This window comes from Saccopteryx bilineata, chromosome 8, assembly GCF_036850765.1.
Source record: "Saccopteryx bilineata isolate mSacBil1 chromosome 8, mSacBil1_pri_phased_curated, whole genome shotgun sequence".
Taxonomy (NCBI): domain Eukaryota; kingdom Metazoa; phylum Chordata; class Mammalia; order Chiroptera; family Emballonuridae; genus Saccopteryx; species Saccopteryx bilineata.
In genome coordinates this window covers 8121508-8148488 of record NC_089497.1, presented here as the reverse complement: position 1 = coordinate 8148488, position 26981 = coordinate 8121508, and the positions used below count along the sequence as shown (strand labels likewise).

General features: G+C 52.0%; 1 protein-coding gene and 1 non-coding gene across 2 annotated transcripts; one reads left to right on the top strand and one right to left on the bottom strand.

Moving 5' to 3' along the window:
- Positions 1 to 269: 269 nt before the first annotated feature.
- IGSF10 (immunoglobulin superfamily member 10) lies at positions 270 to 25732 on the top strand. The gene is made up of 7 exons (XM_066241341.1): positions 270 to 467; positions 1964 to 2158; positions 2689 to 2818; positions 4622 to 5012; positions 14795 to 19090; positions 19623 to 20523; positions 23740 to 25732. Exons 1-7 carry the CDS (start codon positions 391 to 393, stop codon positions 25646 to 25648), a joined length of 7899 nt encoding a protein of 2632 aa, XP_066097438.1. The 5' UTR covers positions 270 to 390; the 3' UTR covers positions 25649 to 25732.
- TRNAA-GGC (transfer RNA alanine (anticodon GGC)) lies at positions 12115 to 12190 on the bottom strand. Its single transcript has one exon. It is a non-coding gene; the product is annotated as a tRNA-Ala (tRNA).
- Positions 25733 to 26981: the final 1249 nt, after the last annotated feature.

Below are 26981 nucleotides of genomic sequence, written 5' to 3'. Positions count from 1 at the left end.
AACAGACATTTAAAAATCTCCACTTTGCTTTTTGTTTCTGAACAACAACTATAATAAAGGAACCGGCTAACAGAGTAGTTTTCAACCTTTTTACACTCAGGGACGGGTGAGAATAGGAGAATTATTTCAGGGACCGCTAAGGCAGAACTCACCCTGAGCCTAAGTGAATTCGACTATGATCACTGGGTCTGTCCTCTTCATACAGCATCTAGGGGGTGAATTCACTCTTTCACAGAGGCTGGAAATTTCTAGCGGACCTGGTGCCCAGACTGGGGATTGAGAAACAGGAGCCTCCGGAAGTGTCTCCAGGGCGTTCCTCCCCAGCTGCAAGCCAGAAAGACTGAGCCACTGGCTCTCTCTGGGAGCACACCTGGTTCAGGTTGGGATACAATGTTGCAATTCCTGGAAAGATGTTCTGTCTCTGCGGGTGTCAGGAGAGGACGCAGGACCAGGACAGAAGAGCTCAGGTATTGTCAATTTCTGTTTCACTGTATTCCTCTTCGGTGTGCAGTCCATGCCTCCACTATCCCTGTTTTTTTACATTGTTGATTCTCGTTTACATAGCCCTCCCGTGGGCATGCCCACTCCTGTTTCCTAGCTGAACAGGAGACTCCCCTGCGCCCTGCTGCTACTTTCCATGCTCACTTAATGAAAAGAAGATGGAAATGTCTCCGGTCAGACACAGCTGTTTATCATATTTGTAATCAAACAAAGGCGGTCCTATGATTAGTCTTGCATTCAATTTTAATTTGTGCCACATTCTAATAATGATCCCATCATCTTTACATCGACAGGCAGATACAAGTAATTCAGCATCCATGTTGTTGCTTAGATAGTTCGTGGCCAGCTGACGGTTGCTGGCAGACTCCAAAAGATGCGTTACAGAGAGGCCCTGGCCGGTTGGCTCAGCGTGTGCCTTTTTGGACAAGGTTTAAGGATACATTAGAAAGAGATTTATTCACCCTTCCAATGGATTATTCTAGCTCGTAAAAATGGCTTTGAAGGAGGTTTAATAAAATGAAAACACAAGTATAGGATGGAACAAAAGTAGGTCTACAGTTGTTTGTATTAACAATAGTTAATACAAAACAATACAAGAATAAACTCTGTGTTTTGTGTATTCACAACTGTAAACCTACTCTTGCCCTACCTTATATTATAAATTTAATGATAAATATTACAAAATTTAGTTTGGTATGCACACATATACACAGAAATATATATACACAATAATATATACTGCTCACAGAAATTAGGGGATATTTCAAAATGAATATGAAGCAATAAAAAAAAGAAGCATTTGATTTTTTTTTATTAAACAAGAACACCAGAAAAGCAAACGACCCAAGAAAGTTGTTTGATTATGCAAATGAGATGCAAAACCAACTTTGATTTCATTGGTGCAAATGCACCCTACAAAAGGCTGAGACCACTGGCGTATCCGCACGTTCCCTAGTCCCCTCATTTTTGTGAGCGGTGTATGTATAAAAGACTGGAAAGTATATAGCAAAATGTTAATGATTATATTTAGGTGGTGGGAATGTAAGTAATTTTATTGTTTTCCTATTTCTTTACAGCTTCTAAATTTTCTATCATGCACAGGTATTAGGTTATGTATTTCCGTTGGCACACTATCTTTATTATGGTCTTAGTTTTCTCGTTTTAATGAATCCCTAAGCAATAGGGTATGCTGCTTTTTATGAACAAGTGAAAAGCTGTGAAGGAATTTTCACAACAGAAAACACCCCACTTGATCACAAAGCTCCGTGTGAGGCCAGCACACACTATGGCTTTGTCCGGAGTAAGTTTTACTTAAAAAGTTGTAAAAAAAAAAAAAAAGGAAAAATACTGGCCACTGATGACTCCTCAGGAAGCTCTCCGAGATTACCAGGGCTGCTGTATGAGGTTGTAGTGGGATTTTGTTCAGACCATAGTTTTCACTCCTGGTTGTGATGGTTTCCAGAACGCGAGGGAAAGGGAGCGGAATGAGCCGCGCGCTGGTCTCCTTGGCGGCCATCTGCCTGGCGGCCACCCCGGGGGCCGGAGCCTGCCCTCGCCGCTGCGCCTGCTACGTGCCCACGGAGGTGCACTGCACGTTCCGGTACCTGACCGCCATCCCCGCCGGCATCCCGCCCGACGTGGAGCGGATCAACTTAGGGTGCGTGGGGGCCCGCGTCCTGTTCCCTTCTTGAGGGATTGCCCCACAAACGAACAAACAAACGAAAAACAATTCGTGGCTCTGAATCCAAATCGCTTGCCCATGATTATGAACTCAGGCACCTGGTTCTCAACCAGGTATGATAATGAACTCCACTAGGACACGTAGTAAAAGAACAGGCTGAAATGCAGCGTGTCCCCGCAGACGGGGTGGGGTCGTGGCATTCCGCAGGAAGGAACGGGAGCGCACAGCCGCAGCCCAGGAAAGAGGTGGAATGGGACGCGTTCCGGGAGGGTAAGCGACCCTGATTGCACCCGACACTGCAATGGCGGGGGGAGGACAGATCGCTGGGCGGCCTCTGCTGCATTTCAATAATATTTCAAGCATTAGATTATCTCCCTAGAGCGCACGTAGAACAAGAGTGGCACTGGGGTGTGGGGAGGGGTGTGTGCGTGCGTGGGTTCCTGCTTTGACACTTGAATGTAAGTTGACAGTTTTTGTTTAAGCCAAGGATGCCGTTTTTATCGCAGGTACAACAGCTTGGTCCGGTTGACAGAAACAGACTTTTCCGGCCTGAGTAAGCTGGAGTTGCTCATGCTCCACAGCAACGGCATTCACACGGTGCCCGCCAGGACCTTCTCAGGTTTGCAGGCCTTGCAGGTGAGACTTGGCGGGGCCGGGGCAGGTGGGCGAGCTCAGAGGTTCCTCCAGAAACTGCCTGTTCCATCAGCATCCAGAAGCCAACAGCTCTAACTGAGAAGTAGACATCAAGGGACAAGGTCACAGAACCGGTTTCTTTTTAAATGCAACAGTGGGTGGAAATTAGAATAATAAAAAAGAAATCTGAGGCAAGTTTTCTCATATCTCAGGCTGGTAAAAAAAAAAAAAGTTAATACTCAGTGATTACTAATCCTTTAAAATTTAATCCTTAAGGATTACTTCAAGGCATGGTCAGCTGGGACCCATATGTAGTTCCTAAAAACAATTGCTGTCTTGGAAGTTAGCTTTCTATACAGCAATATACTGTTTTAGCTTCACTTTATTTACTTATTTCATTATTCCCCTGCCTGGTTCAAAAAACATTTTAAAGTTGTGGAGACTTCCAAGAATGTGTCATATACTCTTAAGAGTTATTGCCCCAGTGGCTAGGAAGTAACAGGTGATATGTATGGAAGGGTAAGAACAGAGGGAGCGCGGTGAAAGGCAGACACATAGATCAGTATGTCTGCTGTTACTGAGGAGGGGGTGAGGCTTCCGAGAAGCTCACAAGTCACGGTGTCTATTAATTCTTTATAAATAAAAATTAATAAAACTACTGTTCAGGAAGAGCACAACCACATCTGATGTTAAATCAATCTGTCTCCTAAAGCTCTGGATAAAATACAGGGCAATAAAATAAATTAATCTATTGATATTCTTATAAAAGATAAAATGCCAAGGTGTGTAGAGCCTCGGACATCACACCAAGATGGAGTAAAGCTGTAGAACCAGGATGCTGCCCATTGGCTCTACCCAGGCTTTATTTGGAATATCTGTGTTCAGAGGACTAGATGGCATACATATCCTCCATGAAATTCTCTGCACATCTATACTCTTGACTGAGTTTGTTTGTTTGTTTGTTTTGTATATTTCTGAAGTGAGAAGCGGGGAGGCAGACAGACTCCCGCATGCACCTGACCGGGATCCACCCGGCACGCCCACCAGGGGGCGATGCTCTGCCCATCTGGGGTGTTGCTCCACTGCAACTGGAGCCATTCTAGCACCTGAGGCGGAGGCCATGGAGCCGTCCTCAGTGCCCGGGGCCAACTTTGCTCCAGTGGAACCTTGGCTATGGGAGGGGAAGAGAGAGATAGAGAGAAAGGAGAGGGGAAAGGGTGGAGAAGCAGAGGGGCGCTTCCCCTATATGCCTTGACTGGGAATTGAACCCAGGACTTCCACACGCTGGGCTGACATTCTACCACTGAGCCAACTAACTGGCCAGGGCCTCTACCAAGTTTTGAATAGATATTGAGGACCACTGAGTTTGAGATGGTACTCCCAGGTAAGATTGGGGCCAAAGCTCTTCTATGTTGCCAGCTAAATTTTTCTTTGCTTATTAGGGAATTTGGCATTCCACAAAAGCACTCTCCACAGAGATAACAGATTAGGAAAAATTGTGAGAAACCATTGTTTTTACTAGCATTTCTTTGTCTTTTCTTTTTGGGAGAGAAAGTATGTTGAACTAGTAACTGGAGAAGAACTTGAAGAACAGCCCAACACCATTGAACTATTCACAAATTATTTTAATTTTAATTCAAAATCAGTTACAATCATATTACTCACATTTGCAACTACTCTGCTTGAATCAGAACTGAAACAAAGTACACCCATTGTGTGGCAGGCATCTCAGCATATATTTTATTGATATGCTTTTCCCTTTTGTGACCATCCCTTTGACAAAATAAATCTTCTTTTTATCGTTAGGTCTTAAAAATGAGCTATAACAAAGTGCGAAGACTTCAGAAGGATACTTTCTACGGCCTTAAGAGCTTAACACGGTTGCATATGGACCACAACAACATCGAGTTCATAAACCCAGAGGTGTTTTACGGCCTCCCCTTTCTCCGACTGGTGCACTTGGAAGGAAATCGGCTCACGAAGCTCCACCCAGATACGTTTGTCTCTCTGCGCTACCTCAGGATATTTAAAACATCCTTCATTAAGTACCTGCACTTGTCTGATAACTTTCTGAGCTCCCTCCCTCAAGAGCTGGTCTCCTACATGCCTGATCTGGAAAGCCTCTACCTTCACGGGAACCCCTGGACCTGTGACTGTCATTTAAAATGGTTGTCTGACTGGATCCGGGAGAAGCCAGGTATCTTATCTATGTTGTTTATTTCTTTGTCCTGGTGCAGTGGGAGCCACCTGCCCGGAGGTGCTTTACCCGTAAGTGAGGAGGCCAAAGTGATTTAGGTGGGGGGGGGAGTCTAAATAATAGTTCAGTGATAACAAATTCTCTTTATTCACTCATGAATTAATTGCTCATTGTTTCAAAGGTCAGCTATCCAATCAGCACACCTCGTTTTCGGTAAAATTGGGAATAAGAAATGTATGTATGTTTTTCGTCCCCAAACCCTGAGCCATAAACGCCCTGCCCTCTTCTTATCTTCCCTCCAGCCATTCGGTCAATATATAATTTTTGAAGCTCTATTTAAGGTTCCATGCCAGGTGGTGGAGATACACACTTCTAGTGGGTTACAGATGAGCAAACGGAGTATGAAATGTTCTTTGATGAGGAAAGCAGAATTGATCATGAAGAATGCCAGGTTCTTTCGGTGAACAAGTAGTTGTAAACCTGTATATAGGAGCCCATGGAGAGCGTAGGGACCCAAGAACAAATAACACAGATTACGGTCCCTGCCTACGTGGAGCTTATGTTCTTATGGGGAAAATGGGCAAACAACTAATTGCACTGTTAATTATTAAAACCTGGCCCTGGCCGGTTGGCTCAGTGGTGGAGCGTCAGCACGGTGTGTGGAAGTCCTGGGTTCCATTCCTAGTCAGGGCACACAGGAGAAGTGACCATCTGCTTCTCTACCCCTCCCCCACCCCTCCTCTCTCTCTCTCTCTCTCTCTCTCTCTTTCCTTCTCCTCCTGCAGCCATGGCTTGAAAGGTTCGAGCAAGTTGGCCCCGGACACTGAGGATGGCTCCATGGTTTTGCCTCAGGCACTAAAATAGCTCAGTTGCCAAGCAGTGGAGCAGTAGCCCCAAATAGCCAAAGCATTGCCCTGTAGGGGGCTTGCCCAGTGGACCTGGGTCAGGGCACATGCGGGAGCCTCTTTGTTTTCCTCTCTGCTCTCAATAATAAAAAAAAATTATTAAATCCTGATTAAGTTACTTAAATTAAGTCCTTATGATAATGACAGCAAGGAACCCCTTGATTTTGCCATCAAAGGGGGATGGTTGGCTCCTTTGGAAAGAATGCCAGGAGCCAGACTGCCCTGTGGGGAGGGACGTGGGGTGGGGAGCAGGGGCGCAGTTCGCTCTCTGGAGAGGTTTGGCTTGAAGTGCGGGAGGAAGGTGGCAGCCGGACAGATGTGCACAAACAGGACAGAGACCCGAGCGTGCTCAAGGTGAGGAGGTGGTTGAGAAGGTGGCGACTTTGCAGGAGGGGGCGGATCATCAACAGAGAGAGTCCCCTGAGAAGCTGGGGGGACAGGAGATCCAGCTGTCGCTGGAGGGATTTTCCTTAGGGGGTAGGAGGAGAGAGGCGGACGGGGTGGGCCCAGAGGCAGGCGCACCCCTAGGTCTGGGGAGTAGACCGCTGACGGTGTGTCCTCCTTCATGAAGTTGTGGGAGGGGTGACTGAGGGAGGTGGCCGGAAGGGGTCAAGGTTGGAAGCTTGAGAAAAGTGGAGATGGTTTCAAGTTACTACTGTGAAATATATAAATATTTATATATAGTGTGCATATATGTGTGTGTGTGTGTGTAGACCTTATATATAAGGTCTACTGGAAAGTTCTGTCCGTTTCTATCACAACAAGTTTCGACACGTAAGCACGTTTATTTGGCGCGTGTGAAGCGGTAGTGTACCCATGGCTACTGATAAAGTTCATTTACGCCACTGTATTGTATACAAATTTCAACAAGGAAGAAATGCTACAGAAGCATGTAGAAATTTATTGAAAGTGTTTGGTGAAGGTACAGTTTCTGATAGGACATGCAGAAGATGATTCGAAAAATTCAAAACAGGTGATTTCGACCTTTCTGATAAGCCACGTTCTGGGCGACCATCTTTGATCGATGACGATGTTGTTAAGACCATGTTGGAACAAGATCCTTTTCTGACAACATCGGAGATTGCAGAAAGGCTTAATTCAGCTCAGCAAACCATTTCGGACCATATTCGGAAGATAGGATTGGTGTGGAAATATATTATTTAATAAAGTTTATTGACAGTAAGAAAAATTTGTATTTTGTTTTATTCCAAAAATGGACAGAACTTTCCGGTAGACCATATATATATATGATATAATCATATACATATATGTGTGTATGTATGTAGTCAGTTAATGTAACTAGTGAAAAGTTAATAAAAAAAATTAACTGAACATTGTGAAGTATATTAGACCAGTCATCATCTTTGCTTTCCAGGAGTTTAGATTCTTGTCGGTCAATGTGCTAAACCCATAAAATTAAGACAACCAGGCTGTGAATGAAAAACATCCAATACTCATCCTGAAGATTTAGTTCTCCAGGAGCTCAAAGTCGGCAGAAGTCCCTCTCCGACAGAAGAGGAGAGACACCGGGCTGGGGTGTAACAGGTGACACTGACAGGAAGAGAAGGGGCAAGGCAGAAAGAGTCAGGGAGGTGAGGCTCTCGGTCTGTGCTCGACGTTGTGCCGGATGCTAGCCAGTTCCTGCTCGCGATGACCCTCAGGTGACAGGCGGAGAAACTGAGGCCGAGAGAGGTTAAGTGTCTTGGCTGAGCCACGGAGACCCTTTAGGCCTCCGCTTTCTCACCTGTCACCCAGGAATAACGATAACTGGAAAGAATAATTAATATAACACGTGCAAAGTGCCTGGCACAATGTATGGGACAACGTAAGCCACTCCGTAAACAAATGTTACCGGTATTTTCTTTACCATCCGGGTCACACAAGCTACAAAAATAAAAAAGCAGCGGCCCCCAAGTCCAGGTCCTTTTCTAACAGGCATTTGGGGTGGGGAATCTGCTTTGAACAGAAAGGCAGGTATAATAAGTTTCGCGACCAGGGCCATGAACGGCCCAGCTGACCTGGCATTCGGCCGGTAGAGACCAGGGAAGGTGTTTTGAAACCAATCGGCGGCAGGGCTGAATGCGAGGCTAAAATGTTCGCATTATCATCCCTTAAAAAGAGGAAGATTTTACAGGGAAGGATTTTGAACGCAGTTTCCCACCGAGATGCTTCTTAGGGATCATGTGGGATCCCGGCCAGAAAGTGCCTGGGCTAGTGTTTAATTTGAGCCAGCTTGAATTCAGGTGACCACACCTGAATGCAACTCCATGAGCAGATGGCAGTGGGTGGCGGGAGGTACCCACACTGTCCCGTGGCATGATAAATAAGGGAAGGGTGAGCCTGGTGTCTCCTGTGGCTGGGAGCTGAGTCACGGGGGAGGATGGTGTGCAGAGGGAGAAAAGACGTGTCTGGGGAAGTGGACAGGGAGGAAGGAAAGAAAGAAGATGAACCACCAGGAAGAGTAATGTCTACCCAGAGAGGCAGTGGTTGTGTTCCGTGTCTACGAGGTGTAGAAACTTGCCATTTTACTAATTACATGAGCCGGCAAACCAAATTCAGCTGGTATAGATTCTGTTAGCAGGTACAAGTTCGTCAGGTAGACGGTCACGGGCAGACGTCAGCTGTGTGTGTCCTGGAGTCCGGGGACGGGCCAGTGGCAGCCCGCCCGCTGCCCCCAGTGCTTACCCAGTTCTCACAGAGAGTTTTGCTGGGGCGCAGGCAGCCATGCCTCGTTGTCACATAGCCTCTGGGGCTGCTATGGTGCTACAGTGGCATGGTCGAGTCGCTGCATCTGAGACCAGTGCTCCACAAAACCAACAACCTTGACCGCCTGGCCCTTTACCCCGGCCCAGCGGACAGCGCCCGAGCTTCCGGCCAGCACATTAGCCTCTTCCTTCCTTTGAGACTCTCAGCGACCCAGCAATCCCAGATGCATGTGGCTCAGCTGCCCTGCCCTGACCCTGCTGCCCCGCCCTGACCCTGCTGCCCCGCCCTGACCCTGCTGCCCTGCCCTGACCCTGCTGCCCCGCCCTGACCCTGCTGCCCTGCCTTGAGCCTGCTGCCCCGCCCTGACCCTGCTGCCCTGCCCTGACCCTGCTGCCCTGACTGCTGCCCTGCCCTGACCCTGCTGCCCTGCCCTGACCCTGCTGCCCTGCCCTGAGCCTGCTGCCCTGCCCTGACCCTGCTGCCCTGCCCTGAGCCTGCTGCCCTGCCCTGACCCTGCTGCCCTGCCCTGAGCCTGCTGCCCCGCCCTGACCCTGCTGCCCCGCCCTGACCCTGCTGCCCTGCCCTGACCCTGCTGCCCTGCCCTGACCCTGCTGCCCCGCCCTGACCCTGCTGCCCTGCCCTGAGCCTGCTGCCCTGCCCTGACCCTGCTGCCCTGCCCTGACCCTGCTGCCCTGCCCTGAGCCTGCTGCCCTGACTGCTGCCCCGCCCTGACCCTGCTGCCCTGACTGCTGCCCCGCCCTGACCCTGCTGCCCCGCCCTGACCCTGCTGCCCTGACTGCTGCCCTGACCCTGCTGCCCCGCCCTGAGCCTTCCCAGGGCTGCACTTGCAGAGCTGCGCCCGCCTGCCTTGTGAAACTGGCCTACCCAAGGGCACCAGGCCCCCAGCCAGCCAGCGCCAGCCGCCCTGCCTCTCCCAACACATACACAGTTGAGAACATCCGGCTGTGAAGAGTCCTTTTCCTTCCCTGTGGAAATCGGGTCACCACCTCCTCTCTGCTCTGGAATGAATGTGTTATTAGGAGTATTAGAGTCTGTTGCCTTTTCCTAAGCCTAATTTATCTATCCTTCGCCCCCAGAATGTGCCTAAGACATAGTAGGTCCTCAATCATTTTTGTTAAACGCAGCTTGGATCAGTCAGGTGGCCATTCTGATGGTGAATACAAAGGTCTCCCACCCACCAGTGGTCTCAATATGTCCCCAAACGTGTGTGTGTGTGTATGTATCCTACATACTGATCATATATATATATAATATATATATAATGTATGTATGTATATAGTGTATGTGTATATAGTGTATATATATAGTGTATGTATCCTACATACTGATTATATATATATATATAATGTATGTATGTATATAGTGTATGTGTATATAGTGTATATATATAGTGTATGTATCCTACATACTGATTATATATATATATAAAATAGCCAAACCCATTAGGGTTCATCTCTTTAAGTCGTATCCAAATAAGCAAGCGTTCTCCCTTTGACTGTGATGCTTCCATGATGATCCTACAACACTCAGGAATCAGTCACATCAACTTGTGCTTTGAAATTTTTTTTCATGCATTTCCTGAGGTGTGACAGTTTCTTGTGCTTCCCCATGCCTCACCTGGAGTGTGCGGGGCAGTCTTGGTGTTTTTTCTGCATGCGTCTCGGTGGTCCAACGTAACAGTGCTTCATCTACTGTGTTCTTCCATTCTGAGGTTCCCAAGAGCTCCTGGAGTGGCTTGTCTAGAAAATACGGATTCGTGGCCATTTCTCTGATACCTGTTTGTCTTACAAATATTCAATATCTGTCCCGCCGCTGCTGCTGTTTCCACTCTTTTGCATACATAATAACTTCTTGTCCTGTTGGCTCGGTGGTAGAGCGTCGGCCTGGTGTGCAGAAGTCCCGGGTTCGATTCCCGGCCAGGGCACACAGGAGAAGCACCCATCTGCTTCTCCACCCTTCCCCCTCTCCTTCCTCTCTGTCTCTCTCTTCCGCTCCCGCAGCCGAGGCTCCATTGGAGCAAAGATGGCCCAGGCACTGGGGATGGCTCCTTGGCCTCTGCCCCAGGCGCTAGAGTGGCTCTGGTCGCGGCAGAGCAACGCCCCCGGAGGGGCAGAGCGTTGCCCCCTGGTGGGCGTGCCGGGTGGATCCCGGTTGGGCGCATGCGGGAGTCTGTCTGTCTCTCCCCGTTTCTAGCTTCGGAAAAAAAAATAATAACTTCTTGTCAAAACATAGTGTGATCTTCGTGAAAATGTTTTTAAGTGGCAGATTTCACATGGGTAGTGCCTACAGGGCGTGGAACTCAACTGAAGAGAAAACATCAATGAATATGACAGCATCTGCAAGTGTGGAGGTAAGTGTAACAAGACTGACAGGTTTGGCTGCTCCCAGAAAACACTTCCCACTGTAAGACCTCGCTCAGTTTATGAACAAACAGGGTCGTAGAAGTAGGCCTGCCCCCCTCCCTCCTGACGTCCGTACGTGGCATCCATCGGCTGAGCACGGAGCTTACAGCCTTGCGGGAAGACACACTATAGACACGCCCTCCTCGCCGTGGGGGGTGGGGGGTAGGAGAGGATACACGGGGGGGGGGGGGGCATCAGGATGTAAACCTGGCACCCCGGCTGGAAGAGTGCTGTCCTGGCTGGGCCCTGAGGCTGTGGGGCTTGGGCAGTGACAAAGGGGCGTGCCAGACAGCAGGTGCAGGGGGAGTGGACGCAACAGCACATGCCAGAGCCCGACAGGGCACGACAGAGGAGGGCATGGGGAGCAGGTCGTTGGCACTGGCACCTAGAGAGATATAGAGAACGGAAGTGACATAATCCGATTTGCATCCGAGACAAAACACCTGCCTGCTGACTCCGGTCCGGGTGCCAGCAATAGTAAGCACACCACGTGGTGCACCTATTCTGTGACCAGCTGCAGTCAAGCCAAGGGCTGCCCTGTTCTCTGCTACGGCAAGGTCTGAGCCCCGGTACTGTTAGCAGGTGAGGGGCACAGCGGCTGGCAGGCAGGGACTGAGGGGAGCCCCGGGGGTGTGCTCAGAGGCTGTCTGGCCAGCCCGCTCCCCGCTTGGCATGGGCTTAGACTCCAACATTTCCCGAAGAAAGCCGAGTACCCAGATGGATGTGGCATCTCAAGGACCTACCGAAGGGTTTTTTTTTGTTGTTTGTTTTGTTTTTTTTTTTGTATTTTTCTGAAGCTGGAAACCGGGAGAGACAGTCACACAGACTCCCGCATGCGCCCAACCGGGATCCACCCGGCACACCCACCAGGGGGCGACGCTCTGCCCTTCCGGGGCATCGCTCTGTTGCGACCAGAGCCACTCTAGTGCCTGGGGCAGAGGCCAAGGGGCCATCCCCAGCCCCTGGGCCATCCTTGCTCCAATGGAGCCTCGCTGCCGGAGGGGAAGAGAGAGACAGAGAGGAAGGAGAAGGGGAGGGGTGGAGAAGTAGATGGGCGCTTCTCCTGTGTGCCCTGGCCGGGAATCGAACCCGGGACTTCTGCACGCCAGGCAGACGCTCTACCACTGAGCCAACCGGCCAGGGCCGGTACCGAGGGGTTTTGAGTCCTTACTCAGAGGGACTTCCGTAAGCCTTTGAGAGTACCTGTGCATGGATGTGGGAAGAAAACGGGTCCCCATCCAGCCACTGGCAAACGTGATCTAAGTAGAACCCTCTTCTAACTGCGTGCCGGGGCACGAGACAGGAGCTACTCCATGGGACAGTGCAGAGTCCCGGCTGTGCTTGGTGTGAAGTAAAACCCGGTACCTCTTACCAAGTATTTCAGTGACCAGGCCTTTTCCAAAGGCTGACCACAGTGGTCTTTATCAACGACCAGGTAGGTGATGTGGGGACACAGGAAAGAGGGGGTGTCTGTGACTTGGAAAGGCTTAGGCTATTCCTAGTGCTGTTCCTCCAGGCGTCAGATTTCACCAGTGTCTGCCCTTTACGGGCTGTCCCACTGCCTGGGGACAGTTCTCGCTCCTCAAGCCTGACCCTCCTCCAGTGAGCCCATGCATACCCCAGTCAGACCAGGTCCCAGAGTCAGACTGGGTCTTCCTTCACTCTCTGCTCAGTCGCCCTCCCTGTCCAAGCACACCCTCACCACCTCCTCCTTGGTTCTCTCTGCCTCACTATCTCCCTCACTCCTCTTTCCACACCTACAATAAGCTAAATCAGGTCAGGATATCTGGCCATTTAATAACTGTTCTTTTGGCTCATGGGTTTTTGTGGGGTTTTTTTGTACTTTTCTGAAGTTGGAAACGGGGAGGCAGTCAGACAGACTCCCGCATGCGCCTGACCGGGATCCACCCGGCACGCCCACCAGGGGGCGATGCTCTGCCCATCCAGGGCATTGCTCTGTTGCAACCAGAGCCACTCTAGCGCCTGAGGCAGAGGCCATAGAGCCATTCTCAGTGCCCGGGCCAACTTTGTTCCAATGGAGCCTCGCTGTGGGAGGGAAAGAGAGAGACAGAGAGGAAGGAGAGGGGGAGGGGTGGAGAAGCAGATGGACTCTTCTCCTGTGTGCCCTGGCTGGGAATCGAACCCGGGACTTATACTCTGGTTTCTCTTCAGATCGCATAAATCTTTCACCTTTTAAACCCGGGACTCCCGCACGCCAGGCTGACGCTCTACCACTGAGCCAACCAGCCAGGGCCTTGGCTCATGGGTTTTTAAGTGCCATCCAAGGACTTATAAATGACAGCTTGTCAACTAGGTTATCTTTTTTTTGATGTGTGTGATAGGGAGACAGAGAAGAACAGACAGGAAGGGAGAAAGATGAGAAGCATCAATTCTTCGTTGTGGCACCTTAGTTGTTCATTGATTGCTTTTTCTTATGTGCCTTGACAGGGGGGTGGGTACAGCAGACAAAGTGACCCCTTGCTCAAGTCAATGACCTTTGACTCAAGCTGGTGAGCTTTGCTCAAACCAGATGAGTCTGCGCTCAAGCTGGTGACCTTGGGGTTTTGAACCTGGGTCCTCCACATCCCAGTCTGATGCTCTATCTACTGTGCCACTGCCTGGTCAGGCTCAACTAGGTTATCTTTTAAAGGACAATGAAGTTCTATGACTCAGAAAATTAAAATGAACAAATAGAACTAAATCACTGTTAATAAAAAGTGACAAATATATGCCTGTTATTCTGTTTCCCCAGATAAGGAAACTCTTCACTCAACTAATATTTATCAAGTATCACATATGTATCAGGCATTTCCCACAAGACAGACAAAAATTCTTGTGCCTAAGAATATAATATTATGAGAGGATACATAGATAATAGGTTTGATTGTTTGTTTGTTTTTGTATTTTTCTAAAGTGAGAAGTGGGGAGGCAGACAGACAGACACCCACATATGCCCGACTGGGATCCACCCGGCATGCCCACCAGGGGGCGATGCTCTGTCCATCTGGGGTGATGCTCTGCTGCAACCAGAGCCATTCTAGTGCCTGAGGCAGAGGCCATGGAACCATCCTCAATGCCCAGGGCCAACTTTGCTCCAATGGACCCTTGGCTGTGGGAGGGGAAGAGAGAGACAGAGAGGAAGGAAGAGGGGGAGGGGTGGAGAAGCAGATGGGCACTGAGCCAACCGGCCAGGGCTGTTTTTGTTTTTTTTCACTTTTTATTTTTATTAAATGAGAGGAGGGGAGGCAGAGAGACTCCCGTATGTGCCCTGACTGGGCTCCACCCAGCAAGCCCACTAGGGGGCAATGTTCTGCTGGTCTGTGCTGTTGCTCCATTGCTCGGCAACTGAGTTATTTTTTTTAGTGCTTCAGGTGCAGGCCGTGAAGCTATCCTCAGCACCTGGGGCCAATTTGCTTGAAACATCAAGCCATGGCTGCAAGAGAGGGGAAGAGAGAGAGAGAGCGAGAGCGAGAGAAGGGGACGGGGAGAAGCAAATGGTGCAGAATCAAACCCGGGACATCCACATGCCGGACCGACACTCTACCACTGAGCCAACCAGCCAGGGTGGTTAGACAGGATGTTTTTTAGAAGCCAACTTAAAGACCAAAAAAAAGTAGGAAACTTTCTATGAAATGCTAAAATTTTCAAATTGTTTCAAATTCTAGCAGAAGCTATTTCTTCAAACAGTTCAAATTTTAATGCATAAAGAGCTCACAACGGGCAATAACCCAGTTGTCATTTTTCCTAGATGTAGTCAAATGCAAAAAGGACAGAAGCCCCTCCGGTCTCCAGCAGTGTCCACTGTGCATGAACCCCAGGGCCGCCGAAGGCAAGCCCTTAGCCACGGTCCCGGGGACAGCTTTCCTGTGCACCAAGCCGGCCATCGACCCGTCTCTGAAACGGAAGAGCCTGCCCGTTCTGCGCGACAGCCGTTCCGGGTCCGTCTCTCCCCAACATTTCATGGCGCCCTTTGGCTCCCTCGCTGTGAACATGACAGACCAGTCGGGGAACGCGGCTCACGTGGTCTGCAGGATCCAAAAGCCCTCGGGGACGCCGTCCGCAGCCTCCACGGAGGACAGTGACCACATCCGGCTCAACGCCTCGTTTGCTACATCTCTGACGTGTGACGTAGACGACAGCCGCATTCAGCGGGCGTGGGGGATCCTGGCTGTGTACAGCGACTCTCCCCTGAGGCTGGAGCGGGGCCCCCTGCTGGCCGACACACCGCAGCTCGGCTACCAGTACCGACAGGTGGCCGCTCGGCCCGAGGACACCTTCACCGGCGTCGAGGCCGCCCTGCGAGCGGAGCCTCCTTGGCTGCTGCAGGACCGCGTCTCCTTGCAGCTGGACAGAACCGCCACCACGCTCGGCGCCCTGCAGATCCGCTACTCCAGTGCCGCTCAGGTCACTCTGCCCAGGGCCGGGACGAGGCCCGCGGGACAGCCGTGGACCATGATTCCCCGGGACGACAAGACGAGGCTGCAACGCACCGTTCTGGTCGGGGGGACGCTTGACCTGGCCTGCCCCGGCCAGGGAGACCCCGCCCCGCGTTTCGAGTGGCTCCTAGCTGACGGGAGTCAAGTGAGAGCCCCTTACGTCAGCGAGGACGGACGGGTCCTGATAGACGAAGGTGGGTCGCTGGAACTCCAGAGGGCCGACAGTTCCGACACGGGCGTGTACAGCTGTATCTGCACCAACGGCGCGGATGCGGATGTTCTCACCTACCGGGTCACCGTGGTGGAGCCCGACATAGAACCCGGTCACGAAAATGGGGCTCATCATACGGTCTTCGCCGGTGACACGCTTGACCTTCCATGCCATTCCACCGGCATCCCGGACGCCTCTGTCAGCTGGGTCCTCCCGGGAAACACGGTGCTCGATCAGTCTTCGGGAGAGAAGCAGATTTTTAACGGCACCCTGAGAATATTACAGGTCACCCCGGAAGACCAGGGCCATTATCACTGTATTGCGGCCAACCCGTCCGGGGTCGATGTTCTGGTTAACCGAGTTTCAGTCAAAGTAAAACGGCCGAGCCCGGTCGATCCTAATGTAGAAACAGATGGATCTGGGTTTGACGAGCCCAAGGCCAGGGTGCGCCTGCAGGACCCGCCAGCCCCCCGGCCCCTGCCGTCTGCTCCGCTGGGAGGTGCGGCCGGAAGCCGGGCCTCGAGCACCGGCAAGAAGCACACCTATCGGGCGCTAAGGCCCCGGCAGCGTGGAGACTCGACAAACCGACGTTTTAGGGAACACAGGATGCTGTTCCCTCCCTCTGCCCGGAGGATCGACCCACGACACTGGGCAGCGCTTCTGGAGAAAGCTAAAAAGAAAACTGTGCCACAGAAGGAAGACAATACCACAGCGAGGCCCCCACCAGTCTCCCCACTCCCGAGAGTACCCAGCGAGGAAGCGGATGCTTCAGGCATGCTCCCTCCGGACGAGGGATTTATGGTCCTGGCCACCAAGCTCCCCAGTGGTCGGGCAAGGACAGGGCCTGCCGATTCCGGGAAAGCATCCTCTAGCCCCACGGCCACTGTCACTACTGGAACCAGCGTCTCTCCAGATGTCAGTCCGCACGTACTGCCACCTGAAAAACCAACAGATGTCGAACTATCGACTACTGTTAAAACGACAGCCACGTCAAAGATCGTAGGCCCAACCCCATCAAGCAAAATGCAAGACGCACACGGCCAACACACACCCACTGTCATTCGACTCCCTGCGGCCACTCGATTTCAGGAGGCCGGCGGCATCGGGGAGAGAAGAGAGGGTCTGCAAAGTGTGCCCCCAATCACAGCGGGGGTGGTGGTCAGAGCTGTCAATACCCAAGTGCTCAGTGGAGCTAACAGCAAAGCTGATCTATTCTTAGCATCAGAAAGTGCCTCGGCTGGTCACCAGACCCCTGTAGCAGGAGGCAGTGCCCCCAGAAGCAATCACTTCCGTGCTCACCTCACCCAAAGGCTCAGCGCCTCACGGCTCCCTACGGGCCCACACAGTGCTGCTCAGTCCCAGCTACAGATTCCCAGAAACAGCACAGCCCACACCCCGCCGTCCAGACGCCTAGGCAGGCGCAGGAAAACTTGGGGAAGGGGGCGAGTCATCGGCCCGTACAGAGCTCCGGTCTTCCCGCGGCACAGAGACGGCTCTGTGAGGCTGACACCCCGGGGAGGCGCCGCCGCGCTCTCGGCCACAGAGCTCGGGGTGGCGTGCCCGTCCTGCTCCCCGAGGGAGAGGCCCAGCATGGCCCGAGCAGCCCTGTCCTCTCCAAGTCCCTTCCCCGTCACCCTCCCCAGAGCTGACACTGTCCGGGTCACAGCAGAAGCGTCCACCACGCTAGTCTATACTCCATTGTTACCATCTGATAACAAACCAGAGGGAGACACTGAGGAAACAACACCCACGGTAAAACACTTCAGCGCCGAAAGCACCCACGCGATTCCAACCGGGTGGGTCATGACGCGTGCTCCGACTCCGACATCTGTGACGGCGGGAGAAACACATAGAGCAACTCTCGCTCACCCACGCGTGTCTGACGCGGGTGACACGGAGAGAGAGTCAATGGCTCCGTCGCCCCTTCCAGGCCCCGCCGAACCGTCCAGGGCTACCACGGCAGCCATCACAAGGTCGTCAAGAAGGAACACTCCCTGGCATCAGATCTTTGCCAGTAACCGTATCCAAGCAGAGAGGTTGAAGGAGCAGCAGAAATCTGGTTCACAAGAGCACACAGCCCAGGAGTCTCCTGCTTCACCCACGGAGAGAGTCCCCCCCGTTCACTTCATAGCACACTCAGCACGTGTGGGGCCAAGTCCCTCTCTAACGCGGGCTCCAGCTCACCGCGATGCCGCGGAACCCCACAGTCCTGGACGTCCCCCCGCAGCGAGGGAGCTGCCCTTCCCTCCCGCCTCCCCCACGCTTCCTAGTAGCTCGAGCGAGGAGGCAAGAACGACCTCCACGTGGATGCGCACAGCCACGCGGGCACCCCCGCCTCCGGCCCCCGCACCTGTCCTCCCCGGTAACACAGCCGCACCCGGGACACGCAGAGCGCAGAGCGAACAGGAGCCGCGGAGCAGGAGTGCCCCGATCAGCTCCCCCGGCCACAGTCTCGGCGTCACCTCCCGCCCTGCTGTGACGCTTCCCACTCCGGACGCCGCAGAACCCTCCGCCGAGCCCAGCGTCTCTGCTTTCCTCCGCGGCCCCCTAGAAAACACCGCCAGGATGTCCGGCACCACCGATCGGCATCCAGGAACACCTACGAGGTCAGAGGCAATTGCGGAACCCCCCCAAGAGACTGCTCAGGCCTCGGGGAGCCTGGTGGCTTCTGAAACCGCGTCGTCCAGCACACGACACCGGGGGACCACCGCGAGGATCACGACCATCGGACACTCAGCCACGCCACCATTCCCGAGCGGCAGTGCCACTCCAGTGCCCGTCCCCACCTCCCCGCCCCCGCGTAACCCAAGCGCCGTCCCCCACAACGTGGCAGCTCCCGTTTCCTGGATGGTACCAAGAACCACGTCCGAGCCTCCAGCACCGTCAAGGGACAGCGCTAACCCACGGCAGTTCGCAGCGGAGGCGGCCACATCTCCCAACGCCAAGTCTGCCACCAGAACGGCGGACGCTGTGGACTCCAGGCTGTCACGTGTGCCGGCGCGAACCACGGTGAGGCCGCAGCATCCTCAGTGGACTCCTCCCCGCGCGGCAGAAAGCCACTCCTGGCAAACGTCCCGCCCAGAGGTGGCTCCGAAAGGCAGGAGGCCAGGAGGGAGCCTGCCGCCCGGCCCAGGCTCACCGGGGGGCACCGCACGGGCGTCAGACTGGGATCCACGGGAGACCGTGACGAAGAGCGGCTCCGATGAGACGCCGGTTCGGAAAACACCCTCTGAGCCACGTCCCTCGGAGCCTTCGTCCGGGAATCTGTTCGAAAGGCCCAGAATACTTGGAGGGAAGGCGGCAAGTTTTACGGTCCCGGCTAACTCGGACGCCTTTCTTCCCTGCGAGGCCGTGGGACGTCCCCTGCCCACCATCCACTGGGCCAGAGTCTCATCAGGTATCTGAACGCTTGTCTGCTTTGGTTAGAAAGCAAGGGAGAGGACTGAGCTACCAGGCTTCACTTCCAGAGTCAGAGCCATTTCCAGTTTCCCTCAGATTTGGAAACTGTTCGTGTCCTCACTCGACATTTGCTGCATGACTTTCTTGCTCGTTAGAGGCTTTTAAAATATATGTTAAGAATATATATATATGATATATATATTAAGAGTGTATATATATATATATATATATATATATATTTGAAATGCTTTGAAAGCAAATCCAAGGACATGTGGTTGAAAAAAAAGTAACTACCATTTTGTTGAACCACTGGGCTTTTAAATTAAAGTTATGGGGATTAAAAAAAACAAACCAAAAACCATTCCAGAAATAGTTTTAGCAGTGTGAAGACTAGCTGTCCTCATTGAAACCTGTCTGTTCTGGTAGGTAGCCGCACAGAAAGAGAGCTTTCCTGTTGAGACCTTCACGAGAATGGTGTTTTCCATGTGAGCTCTGATGACCGATGGCCGTCCGTATCTTTCTCCTCTCAGGGCTGGATCTGTCCGCAAGGAAGCAGGACGGCCGGTTCCAGGTGCTCGCCAACGGCACCCTGTCCATCCGGAGGGTGGGCCTTCAGGACCGCGGACAGTACCTGTGCTCCGCCTCCAACCCCTTGGGCCGAGAGCACCTTCTCGTCACCCTGTCGGTGGTCTCCTACCCCGCCCGGATCCTGGGGGGACACGCCAAGGAGGTCACCGTCCACTCGGGAAGCACCGCCGAGCTGCGGTGCACAGCTGACGGCAGGCCGAGGCCCGCGGTCTCCTGGGTTCTCGCCAACCAAACGGTGGTCTCGGAGTCCCTGCCAGGGAGCGGGCAGGCCCTGGTGACGGCGGACGGGACGCTGGTCATCCGCAACCTCACCGTTTACGACCGGGGCTTTTACAGATGCGTGGCCAGCAACTCGGCCGGCCGGGACTCACTGCTGGTGAAGCTGCAGGTCATCGCCGCCCCGCCTGTCATTCTAGAGCAGAAGAGGCAGGTCGTGGCGGGGACCCGGGGGGGAAGCCTGAGCCTGCCCTGCACCGCCCAGGGGACCCCGCAGCCCAGCGTGCGCTGGGCTCTCCCCGACGGCAGCCAAGTGAAACCGTTCCAGGTAACCGACTCCAACGTGTTCGTCTTTTCAAACGGGACGCTGCACATAAGGGACGTAGCCCCCTCCGACCGGGGCACTTACGAATGCATTGCTACCAGCTCCACGGGCTCGGACCGAAGGGTGGTTGTCCTCACCGTGGAAGAGCGGGAGACCATCCCCAGCATAGAACTGGCCTCTCAGACATGGAATGAGGTGAATTTTGGGGACAAGTTACTACTGAACTGCTCAGCCATTGGCGAACCCAAACCCCAAATAATGTGGAGGCTGCCGTCCAAGGCTGTTGTCGACCGATGGCACAGGTAAGCCACAGCTCTGTGTGGAGACTGTCCTCTTTACCTGCTCAGCTGGGCACCTTCTGAAACGGAGTGGCCCAGTGACACCGCCGAGAGCACGGCTGTCCTCAGCCCAGACCCTGCACGGACACGTGACCCTCCCTGAGGAGTCCTCATGGATAGAAAACAGTACGCTATCTACAACCATGGTTCTCACATGCTAACGCTAAAGGCTGGCTTCTTACTGAGTTTAAATAGTTAAAATCAGGCCTGACCTGTGGTGGCGCAGTGGTTCAAGCATTGACCTGGAATGCTGAGCTTACCGGTTTGAAACCCTGGGCTTGTCCGGTCAGGGCACATATGAGAGTAGATGTTTCCTGCTCCTCCCCCTTCTCTCTCTCTCTCTCCTTTCTCTAAAATGAATCGTCTTAAAAATATTTTTTGTAAATGTTTAAAAAAATAGTTAAAATCAGAACAAAAATCTCATCTGTGCTCATAGTTGTGACAGTTTTAAAATGGTAACTGTGTGCATGCATTCCTAATCTCTTGATCAAGAGAATTTTTTCACTTCAGTCAGGTTCTGGAGAGAGGCACTCTGTTGTCTCACTCTTCAAAGTCTCCTAGTAAACACTCTAAACTTTAGTAAAAGCTGTCCTTAACAGCTTCCCTCTTAACACTCCAAAGCACTTGGTGAGTGACAGCATTAAGACGCCCCCAAAGGGGACTCAGGCGGGACCTCCAGCACTCTGATGTTAGACTCACAAGCTTCTCTACCATGTTGTTACAGGCTTGTTAACACTGACCTTCATCTGGTTTCCTGTATAGTTCAAGTCATCTTTGAAAAGTAATAATTATAGTGTATGAGTTACTAATTTTTCCATTTGCATGACTATGCAATGATTTTCTATTAATATGACAAAAAAGATGGGAATAAGTACACTTTATATATTTGCTTTTTATTAATAGAAAACGCCATGTAGGACACACTTAACACAATCAATAGATATAAATCTCTATTCCTGCTAAGTTGACTAGATTTTCTTTTTAGCGTCACACTACAAGTTGGTATTAAATGTCAATGAATATAACTTGTGATCTTTAATTAAAAAAAACGAGTGCTTACTTGCAGGTTTTTCAAATAAGCCATCAAAATTACTTGACCTAATGTTGCCCTGGCCAGTTAGCTCAGCGGTAGAGCGTCGGCCTGGCGTGCGGGGGACCCGGGTTTGATTCCCGGCCAGGGCACATAGGAGAAGCGCCCATTTGCTTCTCCACCCCCCCTCCTTCCTCTCTGTCTCTCTCTTCCCCTCCCACAGCCAAGGCTCCATTGGAGCAAAGATGGCCCGGATGCTGGGGATGGCTCCTTGGCCTCTGCCCCAGGCACTAGAGTGGCTCTGGTCACGGCAGAGCGGCGCCCCAGAGGGGCAGAGCATCGCCCCCTGGTGGGCAGAGTGTCGCCCCTGGTGGGCGTGCCAGGTGGATCCCGGTAGGGCGCATGCGGGAGTCTGTCTGACTGTCTCTTCCCGTTTCCAGCTTCAGAAAAAAAAAAAAAAAATTACTTGACGTAATGTTAACTGAAATTAGATTTAAAATGAAAAAACACCGAGGTATGAAACGTAAACTTTAGAAATAACGTTTACTATCTGAATAGCCATCAAATATGTTCAGTGCTTCGTCATATTTTGCAATTAATATCATCTTAGCATTTTTTTTGCACCTTCAGGTAATTCTCTTTTGTGCAATTAAAGCAGTTAAATAAACCCCAAGGCACCCGACGATGCCTCTTAAACTCAGTCCCACATAATTCTAACTCAGGCGGTGAGGGCGTGCACGGAACACCGACTGCAGAGCCGTGGCCCTCGGACCTGGCTGCACAGGACAGTCAGCTTAGAAAACGAAGAGTCCAAAGGCCAAGGCCACATTCCACACCATTTGAGCCAGAAACTCCAGAAGTGGGACCCAGGCACATGTAATTTCATAGTACACAACTGATTTTAACGGGCAGCCAAGGGTGAGGACCCTTTGCCAAGGCTCCGGCCCGCAGAGCAGCAGGTGGCACGCAGCTGGGGGGGGGGGGGGGAGGCCGGGTCCCAGAACCAGCCCTGGGAGGGGAGCTAGGTTACAAAGTCTCTCTACCCATTCTTAAAGCCGGAGAGCGGGGACTACTTGAAGATTTCAGAGTAAATGCCCAGCTCCTGGCTGTCTCTACTCCCTTGATTATGGGTTTATCTTGGTTTACATACTAGAAGAGTTTCTTCCGTACCTGAAATATTAAAACAAAACAAACACCGGCTTGTTTTGTAACATTTTACTATAATACTCTCCATACATTTTTATGATGTTTGCTGGAGAAGAAAAAAAAAACAACGGCTCGAGGCTGTTTGACTTGGTTAGCAGGCTGTGAGAGGCTGTCCACACTTTTCTCTCCAGTTCCACCTGCCTTCTTAGCTCATGTTGCCAAAAAAAGAAAAAAAAATCATAAGGAAAACACAGATTTTTCTCCTAGGGGTGTTCTTGACCATGTTTTTAGCATCAACTCAAATTTCCATTGATCTTTCTGAAAAACTCGGCTAGGTTTAGTTTTAACGGGAATGGTCTGCCATCTGGTGGTTGACTGTGGTAATGGCAGCTGTGTAGCTGCTTGGGGCGGGGGGAGGGTGTTCCATGCAGTTCAACAGAATGCAGGGACCAGTCACTTCATAGCCCCTCACTCGGGGCGCATGCTACAGCAAGCTCCCAGCGAGCCTTCCACTGGTGTTTTCTTTCTTCACAACAAATAAGGACTTATTTTCTAACCACGTAACGCTAGATGTTTTGTTGCTAATATCTCCCTTAAAAAGAATAAGCTGGCATCTTAGTTCTAATAAGTATGCAAATTCTTTACTGACATATTACAGAATGATCCTTTGATATCTGAAATGGTCAAGGAAATCATGCATCTAAGACTCCAATATTTCCAGCATTCTCCTCACCATTATAATTTTTAAGAAAATTCACATAGAAAGGAGATTCATTAGCTGTCCGACTGAGAAATATTACTTATTTGCACTAAATTATACCTACTTAGTTCATTTCATCTTTCGGTAAGAGGCCTCGAAGACAGTAACTAAGCTGTACCGGTGTTAATTTGACTGCAAGGATTTAAGGAAATGTCCGTGAAGCTGACCCCGTGTGAGACAGCGTCTCCGCCCCCCGACCCCGTGCTGACCTCTGCCCACTCTAACCAGTCTCTTCCCTTCCCAGGATGGGCCGCCGGGTCCACGTCTACCCCAACGGGTCCCTGTCCATCGGCTCCGTAACGGAGAAGGACGGCGGCGACTACCTGTGTGTGGCGAGAAACAGACTCGGGGAGGATCTGGCCCTGCTGCACGTCAGCCTGAAGCTGAAACCGGCCACCATTGATCACAAGCCACATTTTCAAAAGCAGGTGTTTCACGGGAAGGACTTCCGAGTCGAATGCAAGGCCCCCGGCTCGCCGGCGCCCCAGATCTCCTGGGGCCTGCCCGACGGGACGATGGTCAGCAAGGCCATGCCAGCCGACGACGGCGGCCCGGGCACCGGGAGGTACACCCTCTTCGACAACGGGACCCTGTACTTCGGCCAGGTGGGGACGGCCGAGGAAGGCGATTACACTTGCTACGCCCAGAACACCCTCGGGAAGGACGAAATGAAGGTCCGCCTGACCGTGCTCACAGCGGCCGCGCGGATCAAGCAGAGGTCCCGGGCCAACAGGAGGGCCAGGGCTGGGGACACGGCCGTCCTTGACTGCGAGGTTGTCGGGGAGCCCGCACCGAAGATATTTTGGTTGCTGCCTTCCAATGACATGATCTCTTTCTCAAAGGACAGGCACACCTTTCACGCCAACGGGTCTCTGTCCATCAGCAAGGTCCAGCTGCTCGACTCTGGGGAGTACGTATGTGTGGCCCGAAACCCCAGTGGGGACGACACCAAAGTGTACAAGCTGGAAGTGGTCGCCCAGCCTCCGCTCATCAACGGTCTGTATACGAACAGAACTGTCATTAGAGCCACCGCCGTGAGGCATTCCAAGAAACACCTGGACTGCAGGGCCGAGGGGTGGCCAGCTCCTCAGATCACGTGGGTCATGCCCGACAACATTCTCCTCCCGGCCCCCTACTACGGGGGCCGGATCTCGGTCCACAAGAACGGGACCTTGGAAATCAGGAATGTGAGGTCCTCGGACTCGGCCGAGTTCGTCTGTGTGGCTCGCAACGAGGGCGGGGAGAGCCTGCTGGTGGTCCGGCTGGAAGTTCTGGAGATGCTGAGAAGACCAACCTTCCGGAATCCATTCAATGAAAAAATAGTTACCCAGCTTGGAAAGCCCACGGCACTGAACTGCTCCGTGGACGGAAACCCGCCCCCTGAGGTCATCTGGATTTTACCAGACGGCACGCGGTTGCCCAATGGACCGCCACACGCTCCCTATCGGAGGGCAAGCAACGGTTCTCTCTTGATTCACAGAACGACCCGGAATGAGGCGGGAAAATATCGGTGTGGGGCAAGAAATAAAGTCGGCTACATCGAGAAATTAATTGTGTTAGAAATCGGCCGGAAGCCGGTTATCCTTACAAATGCACTGGGAACCGTGTACGGCGTCAGCGGGGAAGCCCTGTCATTGCACTGCGTGTCCGATGGGAGCCCGAAGCCAAGTGTCCAGTGGACCGTGCCCAGCGGTTACGTCATGGACAGGCCTCGGGTCAGTGGGAAGTTCCTCCTGCACGGAAATGGCACCTTGGTCCTCAGGGAAGCGACAGCCTACGACAGAGGGAACTATGTCTGTACGGCTCACAACAGTGTTGGCCACGCGCGGATTACTGTGCCGGTGATGGTTGTCGCCTACCCGCCCCGAATCACCAACCGCCCCCCGAGGAGCATCCTCGCGAGGACCGGGGCAGCCGTCCAGCTGCCCTGTGTGGCCCTGGGGGCCCCCAAGCCGGAGATCACATGGCAGACGCCTGACCACTCCCTGCTCTCGGGGGCTAACCAAGGGGGGATCCGCGGAACCGAGCCTGTCCGGCCACAGGGCACCCTCGTCATTCTGAACCCCCAGACCTCGGACTCTGGGACCTACAGGTGCACAGCCAAGAACACACTGGGTAGTGATTTTGCAACAACTTATGTGCAAGTCATCTGACACGGGAAACCACATTCTTTCAAACAGAGTCAACATCTGGACAGCTTTGTTATTTTGTTTTGTTTGTTTTGTTTTTTGGAAGAACTTTAATCAAAGGCAGCCACAGGCGTGTAAATGAATCTGAATACATTTACAATATTAAATTTATCACGGACATGCAAAAATAAATAAATAAATAAATAAAGACTTGTAAATAAATGCATTGTGAACTGATAACTGATTCTTTTAATGGATCTCAAAACAAAGTTTTAAGGCACTTTTTATTTTTGGCAACAAATAACAATGAACATTAAGAGGAAACTGTCCGCTATAAAACAACCAATGGCTCATGTCCCAACCCCTTCACGGAACGGACCTTCTCTTTCGGTCCCGGTGTCCCGCGTCCCCCTCTGCCTGCGTCACCAGCACGGCACCGACACTGACGATGGCAGACGATGGAGAGGATGCAATGTGCAGTCTGGACGTAAATTAGCCATTCTGACGTCTAAATATCTTGTGGTTGGTTTATACGTATTTTACCAAAAGCACAGAGAAAATGAGCACTGAACTGGTTTATGACTCGCCGTCCTGCGCACACCGGGAATTCCCAGTGTCGGGGAACACAAGGATGGTTTCTGTGAGTGCACGTAAATCTCAAGGCGGCTAACTTTTCCACATGTCAAAAAGCAACTTAACACCCGTACTTGTAAAGTTTAAGGAAAGGTTTCCGAGGAAGAACCATGGCCTTGGGCAGTTTGTCTCTAAGCGGTGATCCTGGGGTGGGCGGGGATGGGACTCTAGACCTAATCAAACAAGGAAGTTTCACCCTCCTTAAAATTCCTTCTGCCCTACACAGAACGTTGCCTTCTGTAATTTTCTGAGTTCGCTTATATTACGTGCTTGATTCAACCTGAATTACTTTGGGGAACATTATGACACATCTTCTCTCATCTCAGAGGCTGGGATTCTCCAGTGTAATTCCTCCAGCCTCTGTCTGAAAAGTCATCTCTCAATTGAGAAGAACTAGAGGGGCTTAGTAAGGGTAGGAGAGGAGAAAGCCCTTGGTCTGGCTGAGCTGTCTCAGGACACAGAACTGAGCGCTACGTCGGCCCCTGCCAATCACCTGAGACGTAAGTACAGGGTGCTCACTTCACTGACTCCCCCTCCCACCAGCGTCCAGTGGGCCCCTCTCTCTGACGGTGGGACCCTGGGGCCGGCCAGCCGCAGGAAATTGGAGGATGCTCATCCTAACTGTGATCTTCCTCTACTTCCGGGCCAAGAGGAGAAAGTAAAAGGACAAATGCCACTCGGTTAGAAACAGGCTCAGGGTGTAAACAAACAGGTACGTCAGAGG

Excerpts from the sequence above, each read along its gene's own strand:
- IGSF10 (XM_066241341.1), top strand. The coding sequence starts at position 391 with ATGTTGCAATTCCTGGAAAGATGTTCTGTCTCTGCGGGTGTCAGGAGA. Across the intron at positions 468-1,963 it reads ACCAGGACAGAAGAGCTCAG|AACGCGAGGGAAAGGGAGCG; the intron begins GTATTGTCAATT and ends GATGGTTTCCAG. Across the intron at positions 19,091-19,622 it reads CTGGGCCAGAGTCTCATCAG|GGCTGGATCTGTCCGCAAGG; the intron begins GTATCTGAACGC and ends TTCTCCTCTCAG.